The sequence below is a fragment of the Penaeus japonicus genome, unplaced genomic scaffold (genome assembly GCF_977035675.1).
Source record: "Penaeus japonicus unplaced genomic scaffold, GWHDUDI00000001_assembly GWHDUDI00000012, whole genome shotgun sequence".
NCBI classification, from domain to species: domain Eukaryota; kingdom Metazoa; phylum Arthropoda; class Malacostraca; order Decapoda; family Penaeidae; genus Penaeus; species Penaeus japonicus.
The window spans coordinates 6,232,070-6,252,069 of NW_028234414.1; the positions used below are offsets into that span (position 1 = coordinate 6,232,070).

At 38.4% G+C, this 20,000-nt stretch overlaps 1 protein-coding gene and 5 non-coding genes across 6 annotated transcripts in view; 2 read left to right on the forward strand and 4 right to left on the reverse strand.

Annotated features, from left to right (window-relative positions):
- Positions 1-20,000, reverse strand: part of CCDC53 (Coiled-coil domain containing 53) — a 47,119-nt gene that overhangs the window by 5,392 nt on the left and 21,727 nt on the right. Inside the window, exon 3 of the mRNA XM_043014521.2 lies at positions 1-180. This exon is cut by the window's left edge and continues 161 nt beyond it. Within this exon, the coding sequence (XP_042870455.2) occupies positions 1-180 (180 nt within the window). The remainder of the gene's footprint in view (positions 181-20,000) is intronic.
- TRNAR-ACG (transfer RNA arginine (anticodon ACG)) lies at positions 11,403-11,475 on the reverse strand. Its single transcript has one exon. It is a non-coding gene; the product is annotated as a tRNA-Arg (tRNA).
- On the reverse strand, positions 13,761-13,833 carry TRNAR-ACG (transfer RNA arginine (anticodon ACG)). The gene has a single exon. It is a non-coding gene; the product is annotated as a tRNA-Arg (tRNA).
- TRNAK-CUU (transfer RNA lysine (anticodon CUU)) lies at positions 14,313-14,385 on the reverse strand. The gene has a single exon. It is a non-coding gene; the product is annotated as a tRNA-Lys (tRNA).
- On the forward strand, positions 15,219-15,291 carry TRNAK-CUU (transfer RNA lysine (anticodon CUU)). The gene has a single exon. It is a non-coding gene; the product is annotated as a tRNA-Lys (tRNA).
- On the forward strand, positions 17,378-17,450 carry TRNAK-CUU (transfer RNA lysine (anticodon CUU)). The gene has a single exon. It is a non-coding gene; the product is annotated as a tRNA-Lys (tRNA).

A 20,000-nucleotide genomic window follows, 5' to 3' on the forward strand; every position in this document is an offset into this window, starting at 1 on the left:
CTGAGGGGAGTCCACCGCGTCCTGCTGGGCTACGGGCTGAGGCGCGGGAGGGGGACCTGGGGCTCCGTCGGCGGCGTGGCGCTCCCCTGCGGCACCTACTGCGTCTGCGGAGGAGGCTGGCTCTGCTGCGGCGGGCACGGTCTCCGCCACCACGCCCTCCAGGCCAGGCACGGAGCTCAGCTGTCGAGAGAGAGAGAGAGAGAGGGGGGGGGGAGGTAAATAAATCGAAGGCGGAACAAATGTGACACTTTGAAGCCTAACTAACGATATAAAAGTCTAATAGATTCTGTTCTATTCTGTTCTTTTGTTTGCTGAACTGAATATCACGGAATCTTACCGAACCCTTGCTTACTGAGCTTTAGTCAATAACTTCGGCCTATTCAACTCCACCTGACTCAACTTCGGGCCACGCAACTAAGGCTGACCCAGTTTGTTCCATGCCTAGAGAAGCATTTCCTAATTTGCTAACTTGCCTGCCCGATGAAGCGAAAATTTCCCAGTGCCGACAACTTTCTCTCTCTCGATCTTTACAACTTCCAAGATCCGATTAATTTACTCGATTAATGATACATAGAGAACGGAATGAAAATTGGCCATTGATGAACTACACGAAGATACTCCAAGCATTATCTAATTTGCCTGGAAAAGTCAGAATACCGTTGTCATATATCATAAATATGTATATATATAATATATATATATATACTCTTGGGCAGTTCACCACAACTGCACATCGCTCTCTCAAGCCCTAAACCTCATACCCAAACCTATCACCGACCATTAAATAGAGGAATAACAAAAATAAAGATAAAAAGAGTAAATCCTCACGACCTCCGACCTGTCCTGAGAACACTCGACAACAGAGGCGATAGCTAAGGCTAAAGCTGCACCATAAGTCCATAGATAGATTAACACCAAAGAGGAAGAACAAGAAAATACAAAAAAAAAAGAAAAAAAGAAAAAAAAAAGAGAAAAAGAAAAAAAGAGAAGAGGAAAAAAGAGAGAAAAATTTAAAAAAAAAGAAAAAAAAAAAAAAGAGAAAAAGAAAAGAAGAAAAAAAAATAGCCTGCAAATCGACGTCAGCTTCGTCTGGTCGCTCTTTTTAAGTGTAACGTGAGGGAGATTCTTCAGAAAACCGGTTAGCGAGGGAGGCGGAGGGAAGGAGGGGGAGGGGGAGGGGGAAAGGGTGTGGGAGAGAGGGGGAGGGGGGGTTCAGAGAGGCGGAAAGGGTGGGAGAGAGAGAGGGGGACGGGGGTTCAGGGAGGGATAAAGGGAGGGGGGAGAGAGAAAGGGAGGGGAAGAAGGAAGGGGATGGTGGGGGTGAGGGGCTTGGTAAGGTGGAAGGGAGAGAGGTAGGGGGTGAAGAAGGGGGGAGGGGTATGGGTGCCGAAGAAGGTAAGGTGAGGGAGGGTGAAGTAGGGGCGGGGGGAGAGGGGAGGGGGGTAGGGGTGAGGGAGGGGGAGAGAAGGCGGTAGGGGGTGAGGGAGGAGGTAGTGCTTTAGGGTCTTTGAGGGTAGGGGGAGGGGGGAGGTGAGGGGGTGTGTGGAGTCCAGGGGTGGGGGAGGAGAGCTGCTTAGGAGCCAGGAGAGGAAGGGCGGGGGAGGGGAGGGGGGCATGCATGGGGGCCTTGTCGTAATTGATCATCGGCGTGAGAGCTTGTGATGGACGACGGACTTGGGGGGATGGGAGGAGGGGGAAGAGGGAGAGGAGGGAGAGGAGGAGTGGAGAGAGGGGAGGAGGGGAAGAGAGAGGGGAGGAGGGGAAGAGAGAGGGGAGGAGGGGGAAGAGGGAGGGGAGGAGGGGGAAGAGGGAGAGGAGGAGGGGAAAGAGGGAGGGGAGGGAGGGGAAGAGAGAGGGGAGGGAGGGGAAGAGAGAGGGGAGGAGGGGGAAGAGGGAGGGGAGGAGGGGGAAGAGGGAGGGGAGGAGGGGGAAGAGGGAGGGGAGGAGGGGGAAGAGGGAGGGGAGGGAGGGGGAAGAGGGAGAGAGGAGGGGGGGGAAAGAGGGAGGGAGGAGGGCGCGGAGGCGAATGAGAGGGGGGATTGGGGGTCGTGGGGGGGAGGGGGGGGGGGGGTGGGGCGGGGGGGGGTGTGGCCAGCGCGTGGAGTGGAGGGCCGTGTCACGCGCGGGTAGGCTTGGACAGCGCGCGGGCTTTCTGCGCATCTTGCGTTGTGCCTGCTTTTTCCGCGTTGCGTTCAGTCTTCATGGTTTTTGCCCTCGTTCTTTTCTTTCTAGTTCCTGCGTCGTAGCTTCCTTTGCTTTGTCGTTGCCGCTTTGCGCGGGGTTCTGCGGTTTGCCCCGGCGATTGGCGTATTTCGGTGTTCCGGTCCACTCTCTATTTTTCCCTTTTTCTTGCTGCTTCCACTCGTCTCCCCCCTTTTCGCCTGTTCCTAGTTATTGGCCGGTTTTTTCGTCGTGTCCCCTTTCGTTCTGTGCTTGTGGGCGCGGTTCCTTGTTCGCTCTCTCCGGGTCTTTCGTGGCCTCTCTTCTGGGTCTTCTGTTTGGCCTCTGTCTGTTTGGTTCCTGCTTTTGCCTTTCCCTCTTTGCTGTCGCTTGTTCTGCTTCTTCCGCCGTTATTGTTCCTTTGCCTCGTTTCTTTTTTCTTCCGTGTGGTCCTCTTCGTTTTTCTTGCGTGTCCGCTATTCCGGGGTCGTGCCGTTGCTTCCTCCGCTTGCCCCCTTTTCTTCTATTTGTTCCCCCCCCCTCCGCTTTCGTTGCTTCTTTTTCCTTGCTCCTTCTGCTTTTGCGTCTTCTGCCCCCCCTCTATTTCTTTTTTCTTCTCTTTTTTTCCTCTTTTCTTGTTTTCGTCTTTTTTTCCTTCTTCTTTTGTCTTCGTTTCCCTCTCCTTTTCTTCGTTGGTTCCTCTTCTCTTTTTACTTTAGCTTCTTTCCCTACATTTGTTACTTTTCTTCTGTTTCCCCCGCGTGCTTGGCCCCAGCTTTCTGTCCTCTGTGACTTCTTGGGTAACTTCGGGCGTACTTTTCGGTTTTCTTCTCTTGCTGTCGTTTTCTGTTCGTCCTTTACCTCTGTCTTTTTTTTTCCTCCCTGTCTTTTCGTCTGGGTCTTCCCTGCTGTTTCTTTCTCTCGTCTTTCGCTCGTCGTGATCCTCGGTGCCCTCTTTCTTACTTCTTTTCCCCTCTTCCTGGTTTTTCTTCTTTGTTTCCCTTTCTGTTGTCTTCTTTCTGTCCTCGGGCTTTGCTTCCTTGCATTCTTTCTTTTCCTGGTTCGTCGGTTCGTCTGTTTTTTCTTTCTTCGTTCCTTCTGCCTTCTTTCTCTTCTGCTTATTCCCTTTGCCTCTTTCTTTGTTCTTGTCTGTGCCCGCTTCCTGTTCATGCTCTTTTCCCCTTTCTTGCTTACTTATTTGTCCCTTTTTTTTCTTTTCTGTCTTTTTATGCCCTCTTTCTTTTTGCCCCTTTTCTTTTCTTCTTCTGCCCTTAGAGCGGTTCCACCAGCAAGAGATCGCACACTGGGGTAGAGACCAGTGAGCGCCGTGAGGGGCGTCGGTGGGCCGCGGTCGGGGGCGTCGGGGAAAGGGCGTGTCGGCGGACGGCACACCGCGGGCGCGGAGCGGGTGCCGCTTGGATGGTGCAGACGCGGATGTCTGAGGGGGAAGCGAAGAGACGAAGGAAGACGTACAGCCACACAGCCGATGGTCTATCAAATTGGGACGAAGGAGGTCGAGCCGCCACTAGAGGCCAAAGAGAAGTAGAGAAAGACGAGAAATAGTTTTAAAATTGGGAGGAGGTAGAGATGACTAAGAAAAGTGAGGAGGGAAGGAGGAGGTGGAAAAAGCGGGATTCTGAGACTTACGGCATAGGACGGAGGACAAGGACGGGTGAGACCTACCTCGCCATCGATGACGGTACCTGACGGAGAAGAAGGCGGAAGGCGGCGACTAAAGACGGCATAGGCGGCGGCGCAACCTACGGCTTCTGAGGCGGTACGTCGGCGGCGGCACCGGCGGGGCGCTTAATGATGAGGGCAGGGAATACGGGCGGCGCGCTCGGCTTACGGCGGCGACAGAAGGCGGCTGGGCGCACCAGCGGAGTACTGCTGTCTTCTCCCGATCCTACTGCGGCTGCAGGCGGCGGGCTTCGCCCTCAGCAAACTGCGGCTTGCCTTGTCTGCGCCCTCTGCAACCGGCGGCGTCGTCGCCCTCTTCAAAGGCGGCGGCGGCGCCCGCGGCATAACGGCCTTTCTGCTGTTCTGCCCTCTGGCAACGTCTGTCTTGTCCTCCGTCGGCTCCCTCTTGCAACGCCTGCATCTGCGTAAGGCGTACCCCGGCGCCGCCCCTCCACAGCTCGAGCGCCGCCAATCACCTCCATCTTGTATACCCAGCCCCCCGCTTCTTCTTTTTCTTTCTATCTTATCTTATCTTGTCTTATCTTACAAACGACTGATACTATCACAAAAATATGGATATATACATAGATATAAATTCATCCCTTCCAGAAAGACCTCAGAAGCGTCAAGGGAAAGTCCCCGAGGTCCAAAATGGCGAATGTCGATTCTCTGATAATTTACTTTTCTATATATTTTTACTTCATTCAAGAACATGAATAATCAAGGGTGGACGTAAGACACAAACAGTAAGCCTACACTGTGGTTTCATGACGACAGGTATTTTCGACTGTGTAACATTAATAAACACGATATTTTAAACGTGAGAAACAACAGTAAATAAAAACAATGTGGGTTATGAGACCACAGACATGACGGCTTCCAGCTCTGGGCTAGAAGTCAGGCACTGTCCGCGTTGAGAGAATCGTCATTAAATATCTAATGTAATATATATATATATATATATATATATATATATATATATATGTATGTATATATATGTATATATATGTATGTATGTATATATATATGTATGTCCCCCCAGATCTTTGCTATGTATTTAAAACATACATATATATATGTTTGTATATAAATATATATAAATTTTATATATATATATATATAATATATATATATATATATATATATATATATACATATGTCGTTTTAAACATCAATACGATGAGTGAGAAGAATCACCTATGACATTTTAAAATTACATACAGGCAACGTGAAAGTATTATATATCACAAATATATCAAAACAAGATGACATAGATTCAACAAACAACTTTTGTAGGTAAGACAAATTTAATTACGATGACGTTAATGCAACGTTACCAAATTGTATAAAAACCCTCAAAGACCATTTTTGTTTACATAAAAAACAATGGAACAATAAAAATAAAACAATGGAACAATGTCATACGACAGTAATCATCATAATTTCAGAATCGCAGCGCGTGTAAAGAAATGAAATCGAACAGCGCACGTAACCACATGGAGCTATTGAAGAATTGCCAAATCCACTACATTATAATAAGTCTTAACGCTCCCTAAATACAACACGATGTTATTTCATAAGTAGACCATGAATTCTAATTGCACAGTTCAAGGTAAATATAGACGATGAATAAGATAAATACCGATTTAAAGTAAGTCGCTCTTCAAACCATATAGATATCACACCCTCCTGCCTTGCACGTTCGAATCGCTGATTGGTTGATCTATTTAGCCAATCAACAGCTTGCACATGACGGAGACGGGTTTTGTGCTATTGTTTTTATAAAGATAGTAATACAATGATAACAGGTAGACAGGTGTGCTTTTGTCAGTCAGTTATAAATGAAAAAAAAAAAGTTACAAAGACGTTTAAACGGCGTCTCCTAGATAAGACACACACGCACACTCTCACACACACACGTGCACAAACACAAGCACTCAAAAAGCGCAAGTATGCAAGCAAACACATAAATAATATAAATCAAAGTACAAAAAACACCAAAGCAAATATATATATATATATATATATGTATATGTGTGTGTGTGTCCAGGGCAACTGCTCTGAAATTCTTAATAGATCTGGTCGTTCCTCGCGTCTCCTTACCCGCCTACGACTCTTTAATCAAAGCATCTGCTCGGCCAACGCATAGTATAGTAACCAGAAACCATCAATTTTGATCAAACAATAACTCGAACATATTTTTTAACTGACACAGTTCACGTGTGAGAGCACTTTTCGCGGATAGTTTTATCTAAGAACTCACACGAACACGCGTGCGTGTATGCGTTGTACATGATATTTCCACCATAAGCGTAAAGTATATGTAGCATATAAAAACGAAAAAGATATATTTATATCTAAGTATTTAGAGGACGCACTCAAGGTTTCGTAATTCGAGCCTCACGTTGGAAAGGTAAACATAATACCAAGTGTATGGAAGATGTAAACGGGATGACGAAACAACCGAATAAAGAAAAATGTATAGCAGGACACAAGAAAACAATATGAATAAGGCGATAAAGATTCGACGAACAGAGAAAGGGGATGAAAAGAGAAAGGTATGGAAAGGATGGAATGACAAGAGAAAAATATGTATCTGGGAAGTGGAGGAAGAAAAAGAGCAGCAGGATTAACACTAATTGATGATGATGATGCAATAACTGTTCAACTATGCAAACTTATTATAGGTGGTAAGTGTTCATGATGCTACGGCATACTAAACTGCACATATTTTATGTAAGTAGACGGAGATGGTAAAAACAGTAAATGCAATCGCTGCGTCTAAACATGAGTAATTCACGAGGAGACTGAGAATTAATGAATTGCTGATAGCACTCGTATCATGAATTTTACCCATAAGTATAATCAACAGCATCATCTTGATTCTTCTCCCCATCATCATTGTCATTAATAATAATAATGATAATTATGATAAGGCTTTTCAAAAATCAGTATGGTAATCATTATAATCATTACTGTTACCAATACCATTGCTATCACAAAAATCATTATCATCATTTCCATTTTGAACACGCAAATATCCCTCGCCCTTGCTCTGTGACTCCCACGTGGCCGCCGGTCGAGCACCGAGCACCGAGCACCGGGCCATAGAGCACATGCTGCACCACGTGGCGCCCTGGGTCTGGCCCGGGTATTGGCTAAGCCCACGCACTTCTTTCTATAGAGGCAATGTCATTCCCGAAGAGGACTCGTTACCTGTGCTTAAAGCCTTTTTATCTTGCTAAGTTTCGAATACAATTTTGGGACAAACAGGTTAACCTGAAAGAAGCGAGCTCAGAAATGGAGAAATTTCACATATTCTACAATTTGAATAAAGCAGGATCGAATAGCACATTAAGAACACATTAAGCTGAACTCGTTTCCATGTCCTCATGTCCAATGAATAGTATGCAGACCAGTAAGCATCACCTCAATAAAGGAAAAATAGTAAGTAAACAATACAATCACAAAATAAAAAATTGAAGGAAGGATATAGGACGGCTACATAAGTTTCCTGAACGCAAAAGTTACCAATCAATTTATATTTCTTATCAAACATATCAACCATCCATATCAAAATACCGGAAAACATTGCGTGGTCAAGATATCGCTAAAATATAACTGGAGCGATTAGCAAGCTGCTAGAGTATTGTAAGAACAATACCTAGCTGATTATAGACACAACCTGATTTCACATAGCAACGCAAGCAAGCAGAGGCGGCAAATTGCAGCGCAAAGCAATGCACAATGCGTTTGAACGCTGCAGTTGCTACCATTCAGTAAGGCTCTTGTTTTCCCTATTTACTAAGGCTCTTTTTTTCCCTATTCACTAAGGCTCTTTCCCTATTTACTATTTTTTTTCCCTATTTACTATTCCTCTTTTTTTTCCTATTTACTATTCTTTTTTTCCCTATTTACTATTCTTTTTTCCCCTATTTACTATTCTTTTTTTCCCTATTTACTATTCTTTTTTTCCCTATTTACTAAAACACCAGAACCATATGATTGCAACGATAAACTACTAAACTGTGCGCTTCAGACGATGTTATGATTGTGCTATACCACCCTCCCCTTTTTCAGACCTCACCTCCAAGTGGAACAATATCCACATGAGAAAGAACATTTGGATGCTGCGCCACGAAATCAATATGATCTCGAATATCGCATTCCGATTCAGTTTTCTCACTCTTAAATCTGGTGCAATGTGTTTATCATTATCACTTATTAACCTTCACCAAGAATCCAAGAGTTTTAAGACATGCAAGGAAAAGTAATTTTTTAAAATCTATTTATCAGATATAGATATAAATATTGAGTACCGTTCAAATCCTGTTTCTACATATCTATAAAACATCCTGCACTTCCCTTCAGCCTGGAAATACTCAATGTGCTAATACAGCTCGCTTCTTCAGCACAGGTCAAATACAAGGCTTCTTTGATTCGGAATTTCCTTTCTCACTATCTCGGATACTTCAGAAAGAATACTAAGTTTGCCCCTAAAGTGATGAGTATAGTATCTGCTTAGTCTGAACAAAATGTGTGTATTTGAGTGTGAGTCTGAGTGTATGTTTTATATATATATTATATAATATATTATATTACATTATTCTATATTATATACATTATATATATATATATATATATAGTATATACATAGTATATACATACCTATTTATCTGTCTATCTATCTATATATATAAATATATATAAAATATATATATATATATATATAAGTATGTATATATATATTATATCATATTATATACATAACTTATATACATTATATATATATTATATATATATATCATATACATACTTATATATACATATTATAAATATATATATATATATATATATATACATATATTTACATGCATACAAATATATGTATATATAGGGTGTGCTATATGATATTATGAGTCTATATAATTATCTATATATATATATATTATGTTTAATATATTATACATATATTTTCATGGCCCCCATTAAAACAAAAAATTATATATATGTATAATAGGCGGTGTACTTTGCATATATGACGTATATTAGATGTATATATGTGTATATATATATATCTATAAATATAATATCATTATATATATATATAGGTGTGGATATGCATTTATGAGTATATATATATATATATATATATATATATATATATATATATATATATATATATACATGAGTATACATATATAAGTATATTTAAATATATATACAAATATATATGACATATATATGTATATGTATGTATATATATATACATATATATAAACATACATACATACACACACAATACACACAATAATATATATATATATTATATATATATCATATATATATACATATATATATACATACATACATCATATATATATATATTATATTTATATATACATACATATATATATACATATATATATATACATATATATTTATACATATAAATATATATTTATTTATATATATGAATATATATAAATATATATACATACATATATATATATATATATATACATACATATATCTATATATGATATATAGATAGATAGATTTATATATATCTATATATCTATATCTATCTATCTATATATATATGTATACATCTATATCTATATATATATATATAGATAGATATATAAAGATAGATATATCTATATATTTATATGTATATAATTATATCTATCTATCTATCTATCTAGAGAGAAATGTGTGTGTGGAGGGGGGGGTGGATGGAAGTATCATATATATATATATATATATATATATATATATATATATATATATATATATGTATATGTATATATATGTATATGTATATATATATGTATATATATATATGTATATGTATATATATATATGTATATGTATATATATATATGTATATGTATATATATACATATATATATATTCCGTTATGTCTTGTAATACCACAGAAAGTCTTTGATAGTCCGATAATATTGAAGTAATAGAAGCAAACCAATTTTCCCGTTTATACGGTTAATGCATTTCCATTAACTTTCGAACAATAATATCTGCTCTCTTAATTCAGAGGTTTCAAATATTTCATGAAAAACATCTTCATGTCTCGAAAGCAATCAGATAACAATTAATTAATCAATATATCAATAAGCACCGATAACCAACGACAAAGCTACCACGTGGCGGACAGAATTTTGGCGGGAAAATTTCCAGCCTGCTTTTTCCGTTGGCGATGCTGGCATACCGGGGTATTGGGTATGACCTTGGTTGACTATGAAGAAATTGGAGCAGTAAATACCCATGGTGGTGTACAACCTTCATTCTTTTAGAGGATGGGGAATTTGTAGAGGAGGAGATGAAATGGGGAATTAGGGGGGGGGGAGAGGAAATGGAAAGAGAAATGGGAGAGGAGGAGGATAGGAAACGGGAATTGACAGAGAAGGAGAGGAAAGGGAAATAGGAAAGGTGGAGGGGAGCGGAAAGGGAATTTAGAGAGGAGGAGAGGAAAGAGAATAGAAACCGGAGGGAAAGGAGGAAAGGAAATGAGAGGAGGAGCAGGAAGACGAACAGGAAAGAGCAAAGAAGGCAGAGGGAAAGTGAAATAGTAAGGTAAATAGGAAGAGGTGACACGGGGATAAAAAAAGAAGGGGGAGAGGAGGGCGAATAAAGGAGGAAGAGAGGGGCAAGAGGAATAACAATGGAGAAAGGAAGGGGAATAACCAAGAGAGAAGATGGCTCAATAGGGGAGGAAGAGGGGAGTGGGAAGATAAATACGAGAAAAAATGAATAAAAAGTCAGGCAGGGAGGAATGGTGAAAGGAGTCGAAAGAAGACCGGCATTAGGAGTAGAGAGAAGGAAGGGAATTGCGAATAAAGGTGAATAAGGGAAGAAATAGACCAACAGAGAGAAGAGGAACATGGGGACGAGGAGGAAGGGGGAAATAATGAGCAATGAATCTAAAGAGTAGAAAAGAGAAACGAGGAAGAGGAATCTGAATAAGAAGATTAGTGGAAGAACCCAAAAGACCAGGAAAATGGGAGGAGTAAGTAAAGGATTAAATAAAGAGGAGAAGAACAGGAGAGAAAGAGGGAGGGGAGGCTAACATAATAAAGAAGCGTAATAAGAAATACGGATAGAATAAAGGTAAAAGTCATTAAATGAAGATTAAACCGAAGGGGAAAATAAAGAAAAGAAGAGGAAGGTCAATACAGAAGAGAAGATCGTCAGCATTAAACGTGTCAACATATAATGAAGAAAGGACAACAGGAAAATGAAAATCAATTCTGTACTCAGGAGGAAAAGAAGAAAGATTAAGAGATGGAACAGGAAGAAGACAAAGAAGTACACACTTACTGGTAGGTAAGAGTCAGATAACACGAGAAAATATACATGCAATCAATAGTGAAGGCGCGCCATCTCTTGGCCCGAGCGACAACTACCCACACTCTGTGTGGAGTCGATCAGTAAAGCGATTTTTGCGATTCGAGAAAAAAAAAATCAATTTTAATTACAAACTAACTCATAACATATTTTGCTAACGATAATTGTGAGTTGAAATTACGAAAACATTTACACGACCTTGCCAGGATTCGAACCTGGAATCTTCTGATCCGTAGTCAGACGCGTTATCCGTTGCGCCACAAGGCCACGAAAAGAAGGGAGACAAATGGTATTTATAAAGCAATGGTACTATGTCCCTCCAGGTATGATGGCAGGAGCCAAGACACGGTTGAATCAACGCTGCTCTTTGGTCAGTTCAACGGAGAACGTCGTATGTATATGTATGTGTGTGTGTGTATATATGTGTGTGTGTGTGTGTGTGTGTGTGTGTGTGTGTGTGTGTGTGTGTGTGTGTGTGTGTGTGTGTGTGTGTGTGTGCATGGGTGTATATGTGTGTATGTATGTGTGCATGGGTGTGTATGTGTATGGGTGTGTATGTGTAAATGTATGTGTATGTGTAAGAGTAATACTAGTGAGAGTAATACTAGTGAGAGTAATACTAGTGAGAGTAATACTAGTAAGAGTAATACTAGAGAAAGTAATACTTGTGAGAGTAATACTAGTGAGAGTAATACTAGTGAGAGTAATACTAGAGAAAGTAATACTAGTGAGAGTAATACTAGTGAGAGTAATACTAGTGAGAGTAATACTAGAGAAAGTAATACTTGTGAGAGTAATACTTGTGAGAGTAATACTAGTGAGAGTAATACTAGAGAAAGTAATACTAGTGAGAGTAATACTAGCAAGAGTAATACTAATGAGAGTAATACTAATGAGAGTAATACTAGAGAAAGTAATACTAGTGAGAGTAATACTAGTGAGAGTAATACTAGCAAGAGTAATACTAGTGAGAGTAATACTAGTAAGAGTAATACTAGTGAGAGTAATACTAGTAAGAGTAATACTAGTGAGAGTAATACTAGTGAGAGTAATACTAGTAAGAGTAATACTAGTGAGAGTAATACTAGTAAGAGTAATACTAGTGAGAGTAATACTAGTGAGAGTAATACTAGTGAGAGTAATACTAGAGAAAGTAATACTAGTGAGAGTAATACTAGTGAGAGTAATACTAGTGAGAGTAATACTAGCAAGAGTAATACTAGTGAGAGTAATACTAGTAAGAGTAATACTAGTGAGAGTAATACTAGTGAGAGTAATACTAGTGAGAGTAATAATAAGGAGAGTAACACTAGTAAGAGTAATACTAGTAAGAGTAATACTAGTAAGAGTAATGCTAGTGAGAGTAATACTAGTAAGAGTAATACTAGTGAGAGTAATACTAGTGAGAGTAATACTAGTACGAGTAATACCTGTGAGAGTAATCCTAATAATAGTAATATTAGTAATAATAATACTAGAAATTGTAATACTACTAATAGTTATACTTGAAATAGTAATACTAATACTAGTAATAACAATACTAGAAATAGTAATACCATAATAGTAATATTAGTAATAGTAACACTGGCAATAGTAATACTAGTAATAGTAACACTAGTAATGGTACTAGTAATACTATTAATAGTGATAGTGGTACTAGTAATACTAGTACTAGCATTAGTAATAATTATAATCGTAATAATCACAGTAACAATATAGCAACAGCAGTAATAGTAATAATAGTAATAGTAGAAGTAGAAAAAGTAGTAGTAGTAGCAGTACTAGTAGCAATAATAGTAGTATTGGTAGTAGTCATAATAGCAATAATAGTAGTAGTCGTAATAGCAATAATAGTGGTAGTAATAGTAGTAGTAACAGTAGTAGTAATACTAATAGAAGTAGTAGTAATTGTAGCAGTGATGGTAGTAGTACTAATAGTAGTAGTAACATCAGTATTAATAATAGTAGTAGTAGCAGTAAAAGTAATAGTAGCAGTATCAATAAGAGTAGTAGTAATACTAGTAGTAACAGTAATGTTAGTAGCAGTCGTAATAATATTAGTAGTAATAGTAATAATAATTGGAGTATTAGTGCAGTAATTAATAGTAGTGGTAATAGTAACAGAAAGAGTAATAGTTTTAGTAGCAATAACAGTACCAGTACTAGTAGTAGTATAAGTAATAGTAATAATAGTAGTAGTAATGGTAATGGTGGTTGTAATAATATCAGTAATAGTAGTGATAATTGTAACAATATCCATAATAGTAGTAGGAGCAGTAGTAGTAATTTTAATAATGATAGCAATATTAGTTGAAGTGGTAGTGATGGTAGTAGTCATAGTGGTCGAGGTAGTGGAAGTAGAAGTAGAAAAAAGTGGACGTGTTAGTCGCAATAGTAGAAGAAGTATAAGTAATAGTGGAAGTAACGACAGCAAACATGATGAACAAGGTGAGATAATGAATATGACGATAATGCCGATAATATTGTTCCCTGCAAATGAAAATAGACACAAAATGACGCCATGTTACATAGATAAAATTAAAACTTTACTCCGACCTTGCCAGGATTCGAACCTGGAATCTTCTGATCCGTAGTCAGACGCGTTATCCGTTGCGCCACAAGGCCATAAACATGCTCGCAGCGAATTAACCTTTTATAACAGGAATTCATATATTTTACCACATATCAAATTATTTATCATAGCATAGCCTATGCAATTCTTAGGTGAAGCACTAAAGAAAGAGTAATTAAGCTGAACCGGTGAAGAGCGATGCTGACATCATAAATGGAGAACGAAATAAGGGGAAATACTGGATAAAATGAGGTATCACTAGGATCTTGTAATTACTATGCATCAATATTACCATATTTTCATTTGTTATTTCTTCATACACTATACATGTCAAGGTATCATACTGCCTAATCTACTAAACATATACTTCATAAATAAAACCCTGAACAACATCACTTCCTCATATACACAATTCCTTAATCATATATTGCCATTTCCCACCCACATATGATCGTTGAAACAGCTGCCCCTACGCTCATACCCTGTAGAGTGTGGGTGTGAGCAGACAGACCTTCGGGTACAGAAAATGGTACGCCCAACGTGGGGCTCGAACCCACGACCCCGAGATTAAGAGTCTCGTGCTCTACCGACTGAGCTAGCCGGGCTTGATTTACTGAATGAATGCATGGTTATCTATTAGCCAGGACAGTAATTCAGGAGACAAGGAGGCAAAGAGACAGATAGACAGAGACAGCCACGCGTACAGACACGTGTGTGTGTGTGTGTGTGTGTGTGTGTGTGTGTGTGTGTGTGTGTGTGTGTGTGTGTGTGTGTGTGTGTGTGTGTGTGTGTGTGTGTGTGTGTGCACATACATATGTATGTTCATACTCACACATACATACATACATACATATATATATATACTATATATATACTATATATATATAAACATATACATATACATACACACAAACATACATACATATATATTTATAAATTTAAATACACATATGTATGTATATGCACATATATACATACACACACACATATATGTAAGTATATATGTTAAATATATATATATGTTATATATACATATACATTCGTATATATATGTATATATATACATATATATATTATATATACATATACATACGTACACACACACATATATATGTATATATGTATGTATATATATATATATATATATATATATATATATGTGTGTGTGTGTATATGTATATATATATATATATATATCATCAATTCACACACACACATATGTGTGTATATGTATGTATGTATGTATGTATATGTATATACATCTATATATATATTACATATATATAATAATACAATAATAACGTGTATCTTCAATATTTATATACTTCAGTGTTTTTCGCAATGCAATCTTTAGTGGATGCAGTGTCTTCCACTAATAAGCCCATTCAACAATATTATTTTGAATAATACCACTGTCTATTTCTCACAGAAAGTATGTGCCCGGCTAGCTCAGTCGGTAGAGCACGAGACTCTTAATCTCGGGGTCGTGGGTTCGAGCCCCACGTTGGGCGTTCTTTTAAAACGATTAAAACAATACTGCCTTTCTACAAAACTAACGCAAAAATAAGATTCTGATATACTTGAAGCAATTTTTTCAAGTGATGTTTATAGAACGGTTAACACATAAGGGCCAGTCAAATTTCAACGATATTGCTGGTAGGTTTTGCATTCATAACCCAGACGTTTTGCTAATGCCCTTCTCTTAGTAAGATTAATTTGCGTGGATAAATGTGCTTACGACAGACATTAAAAAAATATATATTTTTTTAGGACCAAGAAACAAATTCCCTAACCGACATAACATGCGGTATGAAAGGAACCCACGTGTTAACAGTTAGTCGTCCCCCCCCCCCCCTTCGGCACACACCCCGGTTGGCCCACGTGGGAAGCACGTGGAGCTCCCATGTAAACAAAAGTGCGCGCCAAAACCTCCCACTCGCGCGCGCCGCTCCCGCTTCCCGCGCTTTTCGACTCGGGCCAATCAGCGGCCGCGAAAACCACGTGTTTTGGCGGGCATCCCATACCCTTCTATCCGAGGTAATATTGAATATCACCGTCCTCTCAATCATTACAATGCTTTTAGTTACATTGTTTTGAACATATTTTCCCTATCTATTAACACATTGGGTTGGAGCATTTCTATAAATATGCGTTTTAAAGCCAATAGTCATATCCTCCCCCCTCCTCCTCTATCCCCCGGTCTAACCACACAGGAACGTGGGATTGGAATTCCAGGATCAAGGTCAAGAGTACCGTAAACAGGACCATGTGCTGCCATCTATTGAATCTTGGGTACAATCGTGTCGCCATCTATTGGTCACTGTAGGAAGTTTCATCAAGGTCAGCAATGGATTCCCTTCATTAAAACACTATCAGACTATTATTAATCTCGTTACTATAAGAATCTGTCACATTCGTCATTATGATTCCATATCCCATATGATTATACTATTATCATTTTCACTCATATCACACAAATGCTATTTTTCCTATACACCTACCATCGATCTCCGTCAAATATGTCAACGCGTTTTCCTCTATTACAAAATCTGCACACTTGAAAGAAGTGTTAAAAGCAATAAATACCATCTCTAAGCAAGACATATTAGCCCTTCAACCTGGAAAACCATCACGGCAGAAACAATACTTTCGTTCCATAAGACTGATGTACTTTGAAGTTGCTGCTCCCGTCGCAGGGGGAGAAAAAATCGTCACGAATTATGGATTACGTGAAATAATGCAGAGCCAAGTCGTAACGAAATTGGCCAGAATGGACCAATAATGACCTCAACCGTTTCAGTCTGGAAGTGGATTTCATAGGCAATGGTTGGTCCCTGAAAGACTTCTTATTCGCTTCTTTTTCAATAACGAAGTAGTAACCCCTGGGGTAGGGGGTCATACTTGCATGTTACATTTGTTAAAAGTAAAACAATGTCTTGCACAATACGAATTTCCTTTCATACATCCTGCTGTTTCGTTAAGTTTAAATGCTAATGAGAGAGAGAGAAGTAACCCATGTGCTCTGAGACAAAAGTTTATACGCATTTATGAAGGGGAATTGTCATAACTATTAAAGTACGTTTACGATTACTAGGTATGTGTGTCCTTAAGTGTAGATGCAACTGCAGCCAAACACACATACGTTACCCCTGTGTGCTTTATGATTAGCAATCATTAATTAACTTTCTCTAGTAACCACCCTCAGACTGATTTATTCATTCCACATTGCAAAACAATATCCAACTAACGGTTGATATTCCATTGCCATTGAAATAACATTGGTCTGATGACAATGCAGTATTAATTTGTTAGATATACATCTTGCACCAAGGAAAGTTATACTCGTACATTATCATATGCCTCACAATGAACTCTGCTCGGCTTTGTTAATGCCACATGAACACTCATATAAGTATAAAAAGAAAAAAATAAATGAATAATAGACATGAAAGTTCAAACGATTTACATCTACTACAATAGCACTTGTATAGTCTTTTTCAAACCGGTCTTCTTGATGTCATGAAACTATATGTATTGTTAACATACATCTATAACAAGAAAAAAACAACTCTAAGGGTACACCCAGGCCAGATATAAGCCCGGCTAGCTCAGTCGGTAGAGCACGAGACTCTTAATCTCGGGGTCGTGGGTTCGAGCCCCACGTTGGGCGATACGTTTTCCTGCTTGGCTTACTGTTGACGAAATCTTAAGAAACTTTAACTATATACTTAAGTTCCCGCTACACGCTTGGCATTTCATATGGAAACAGCTAAATATCTGCAATTAACCTGACAGACATTGCCTTCCCCTCATCCAAAACGCTATTCATCTGCATTTGGTATGTGCACTTTGTATGTGCGTTTCGCGAATGGAGAATTTTCAACAGCCAATAGATAATATTCTAGTGACAGTGATTATCTGTAAATTCAATTCATCTTCAACCTGCTATAACCGTTTAACCTAATAACTGATTGACCTACACTGACTTCTTCAATCTTTTAGTCTTGCCCTTGACAAAACTGACAGGGTATTTGGATGTGGTGATCATGATAGTGAGCTGTGTATTTAGAACGAATGAATAGATAAAATTAGTCTGAAAGAAGTATTGAATCACTTCGCCTTTGCTACGAGGCTGCTTATTCTTAATGATTTCTGGAAGAAAAGACTCAGTGACCTCTTTGACTACATGGAAATGAACGCCCTGCTTTCAGAAGGTATATAATTAGTTCAAAGTATCGACTATTAGATTTCCCAACATATACAAAATAAGACTATGATGACCCACACAAGTCTGACATACACTAGTGCTCTAGAAGTCTTCTGTCGAGCCTCTACCCACACCAGAACCTTATACCAGACACATTTGAACATTACTTCAAATTGGGGACATATCACATTTCAATCTATAATCATCTAAACCATTCATGGATAAAAATGTGGACCAGTGGACTCTAATGTGCAGTAAAAAATAACAAAACGTCAATAATCAATTCAATTCCAATTGGAATTTCATTGACAACTCTGTGAAGAGTAAAAGTTAGCTCTACCATATACATATATATGTTACAGTGATATGGTCTTGTATTGCAATTTCAAGATGAAATTAGTTGACAGTAACATTACCAGATCACTATTATTGAATGATTTTAAATCCTCAGTCAATTGGAACAGAATGACTTCCCCATGTATTTGATATCTTATGTTTCCAGAAAATTCCGGCAACAAGTCGGCCCTTCTTTCTGCATGACATGAAACAACTTTTGGAAAGGCATTCTACCGGTGCGTCAACGAGAAAAGAGAGCGACCTGCACAATAGCTACGATAGAAACCGATTTAACATTTACATTCAGGAAAATATCGCTGCTATATTTATTCGTATTTAGTGTGAGCGGTTCGCATCACCACACCTGATATCCATGATCAAACTCCTTAATCTAGAAGAATTATGATAACCAAATCCTATCGTAATAATACCCTAAAATTTTGATCAGCTAAGCTTTTATTCTACTCAAGTTCATATCCCTTTGCAAGGACTCGATTAATAAATCTATATTTTTTCATATTTCAATATGCTAGAAAAACTCAATATAAAAAGTAAAAATAGCAGTCTCAATAATCGCAATAATTTTTTCCCCCAATAACATGGAAAACATAAATTCTCTACAAACCATGTGATATATCACATCTAACATCCTTACTCTACCTATAGTTAAAATTAAATTTAAATACACTTATCAACTACCTTTAAATTAAAAACTATATCTTCATATTTTCTGAACATTTCCCCTAAAAATACCAAAGCACACATTTTATGTGTGTGTGTGTTGGTGTGAGTGTGTATGTGCATGTATATGCATATTTTTGTATGTATGTATAGAATATGTATATAAATAAATATATATATATGCATATATATATATAACTATATATACATATATATATACAAACATACATATATATGTATATATATGTATATATGTATATATATATATATATGTGTGTGTGTGTGTGTATGCATATATGTACCTGTATATATGAATATTTTTACATACACGTATATATGGATGAATAGAATATGTATATATATGTATATATAATATATATGTATATGATATATAAATAAATATATATATATGCATATATGTATATATATATATATACATATATACAGTAGATGTGTGTGTATGTAAGCGTATATGTGTATATATATACACAGAAAAAAATCATGTATACATTTATTCACACACACAAGGAGAGAAGGAGAGACGGGAGAAAGGGAACAAGAGGGGAGAGAGGGAACGTGAGAGGAGAGGAGAGAAGGAGAGACGGGAGAGAGGGAACGTGAGGGGAGACAGAGGAGACAGGGAGGGAAAGTGTGGGGCTGGGGGAGGGGGAGGGGGAGGGGAAGGAGAGGGAGTGAGGGAGGGAGAGAGGGAAGTAGGAAGGAGTAGGAGGGAAGGAAAATGAGACAGATGAAAGGGGGGGGGGGGGTATATAGACATATAGACATATATATATATATATATATATTAACCATATGCCGCCGATTCAAATTTCATACATAACGGCAGGATTTTGAATATTGGCGCGAATGTTCCATCAGGAAAACTTCCCACAAGACCTTGGAGATAAAAAGCTCATTGGCTGAGTTTCAGATTCAGTTTAAAAATAGATTAACACCGCATTCCCACTGGCTCACACATTTCCCGCGTAATCTTAC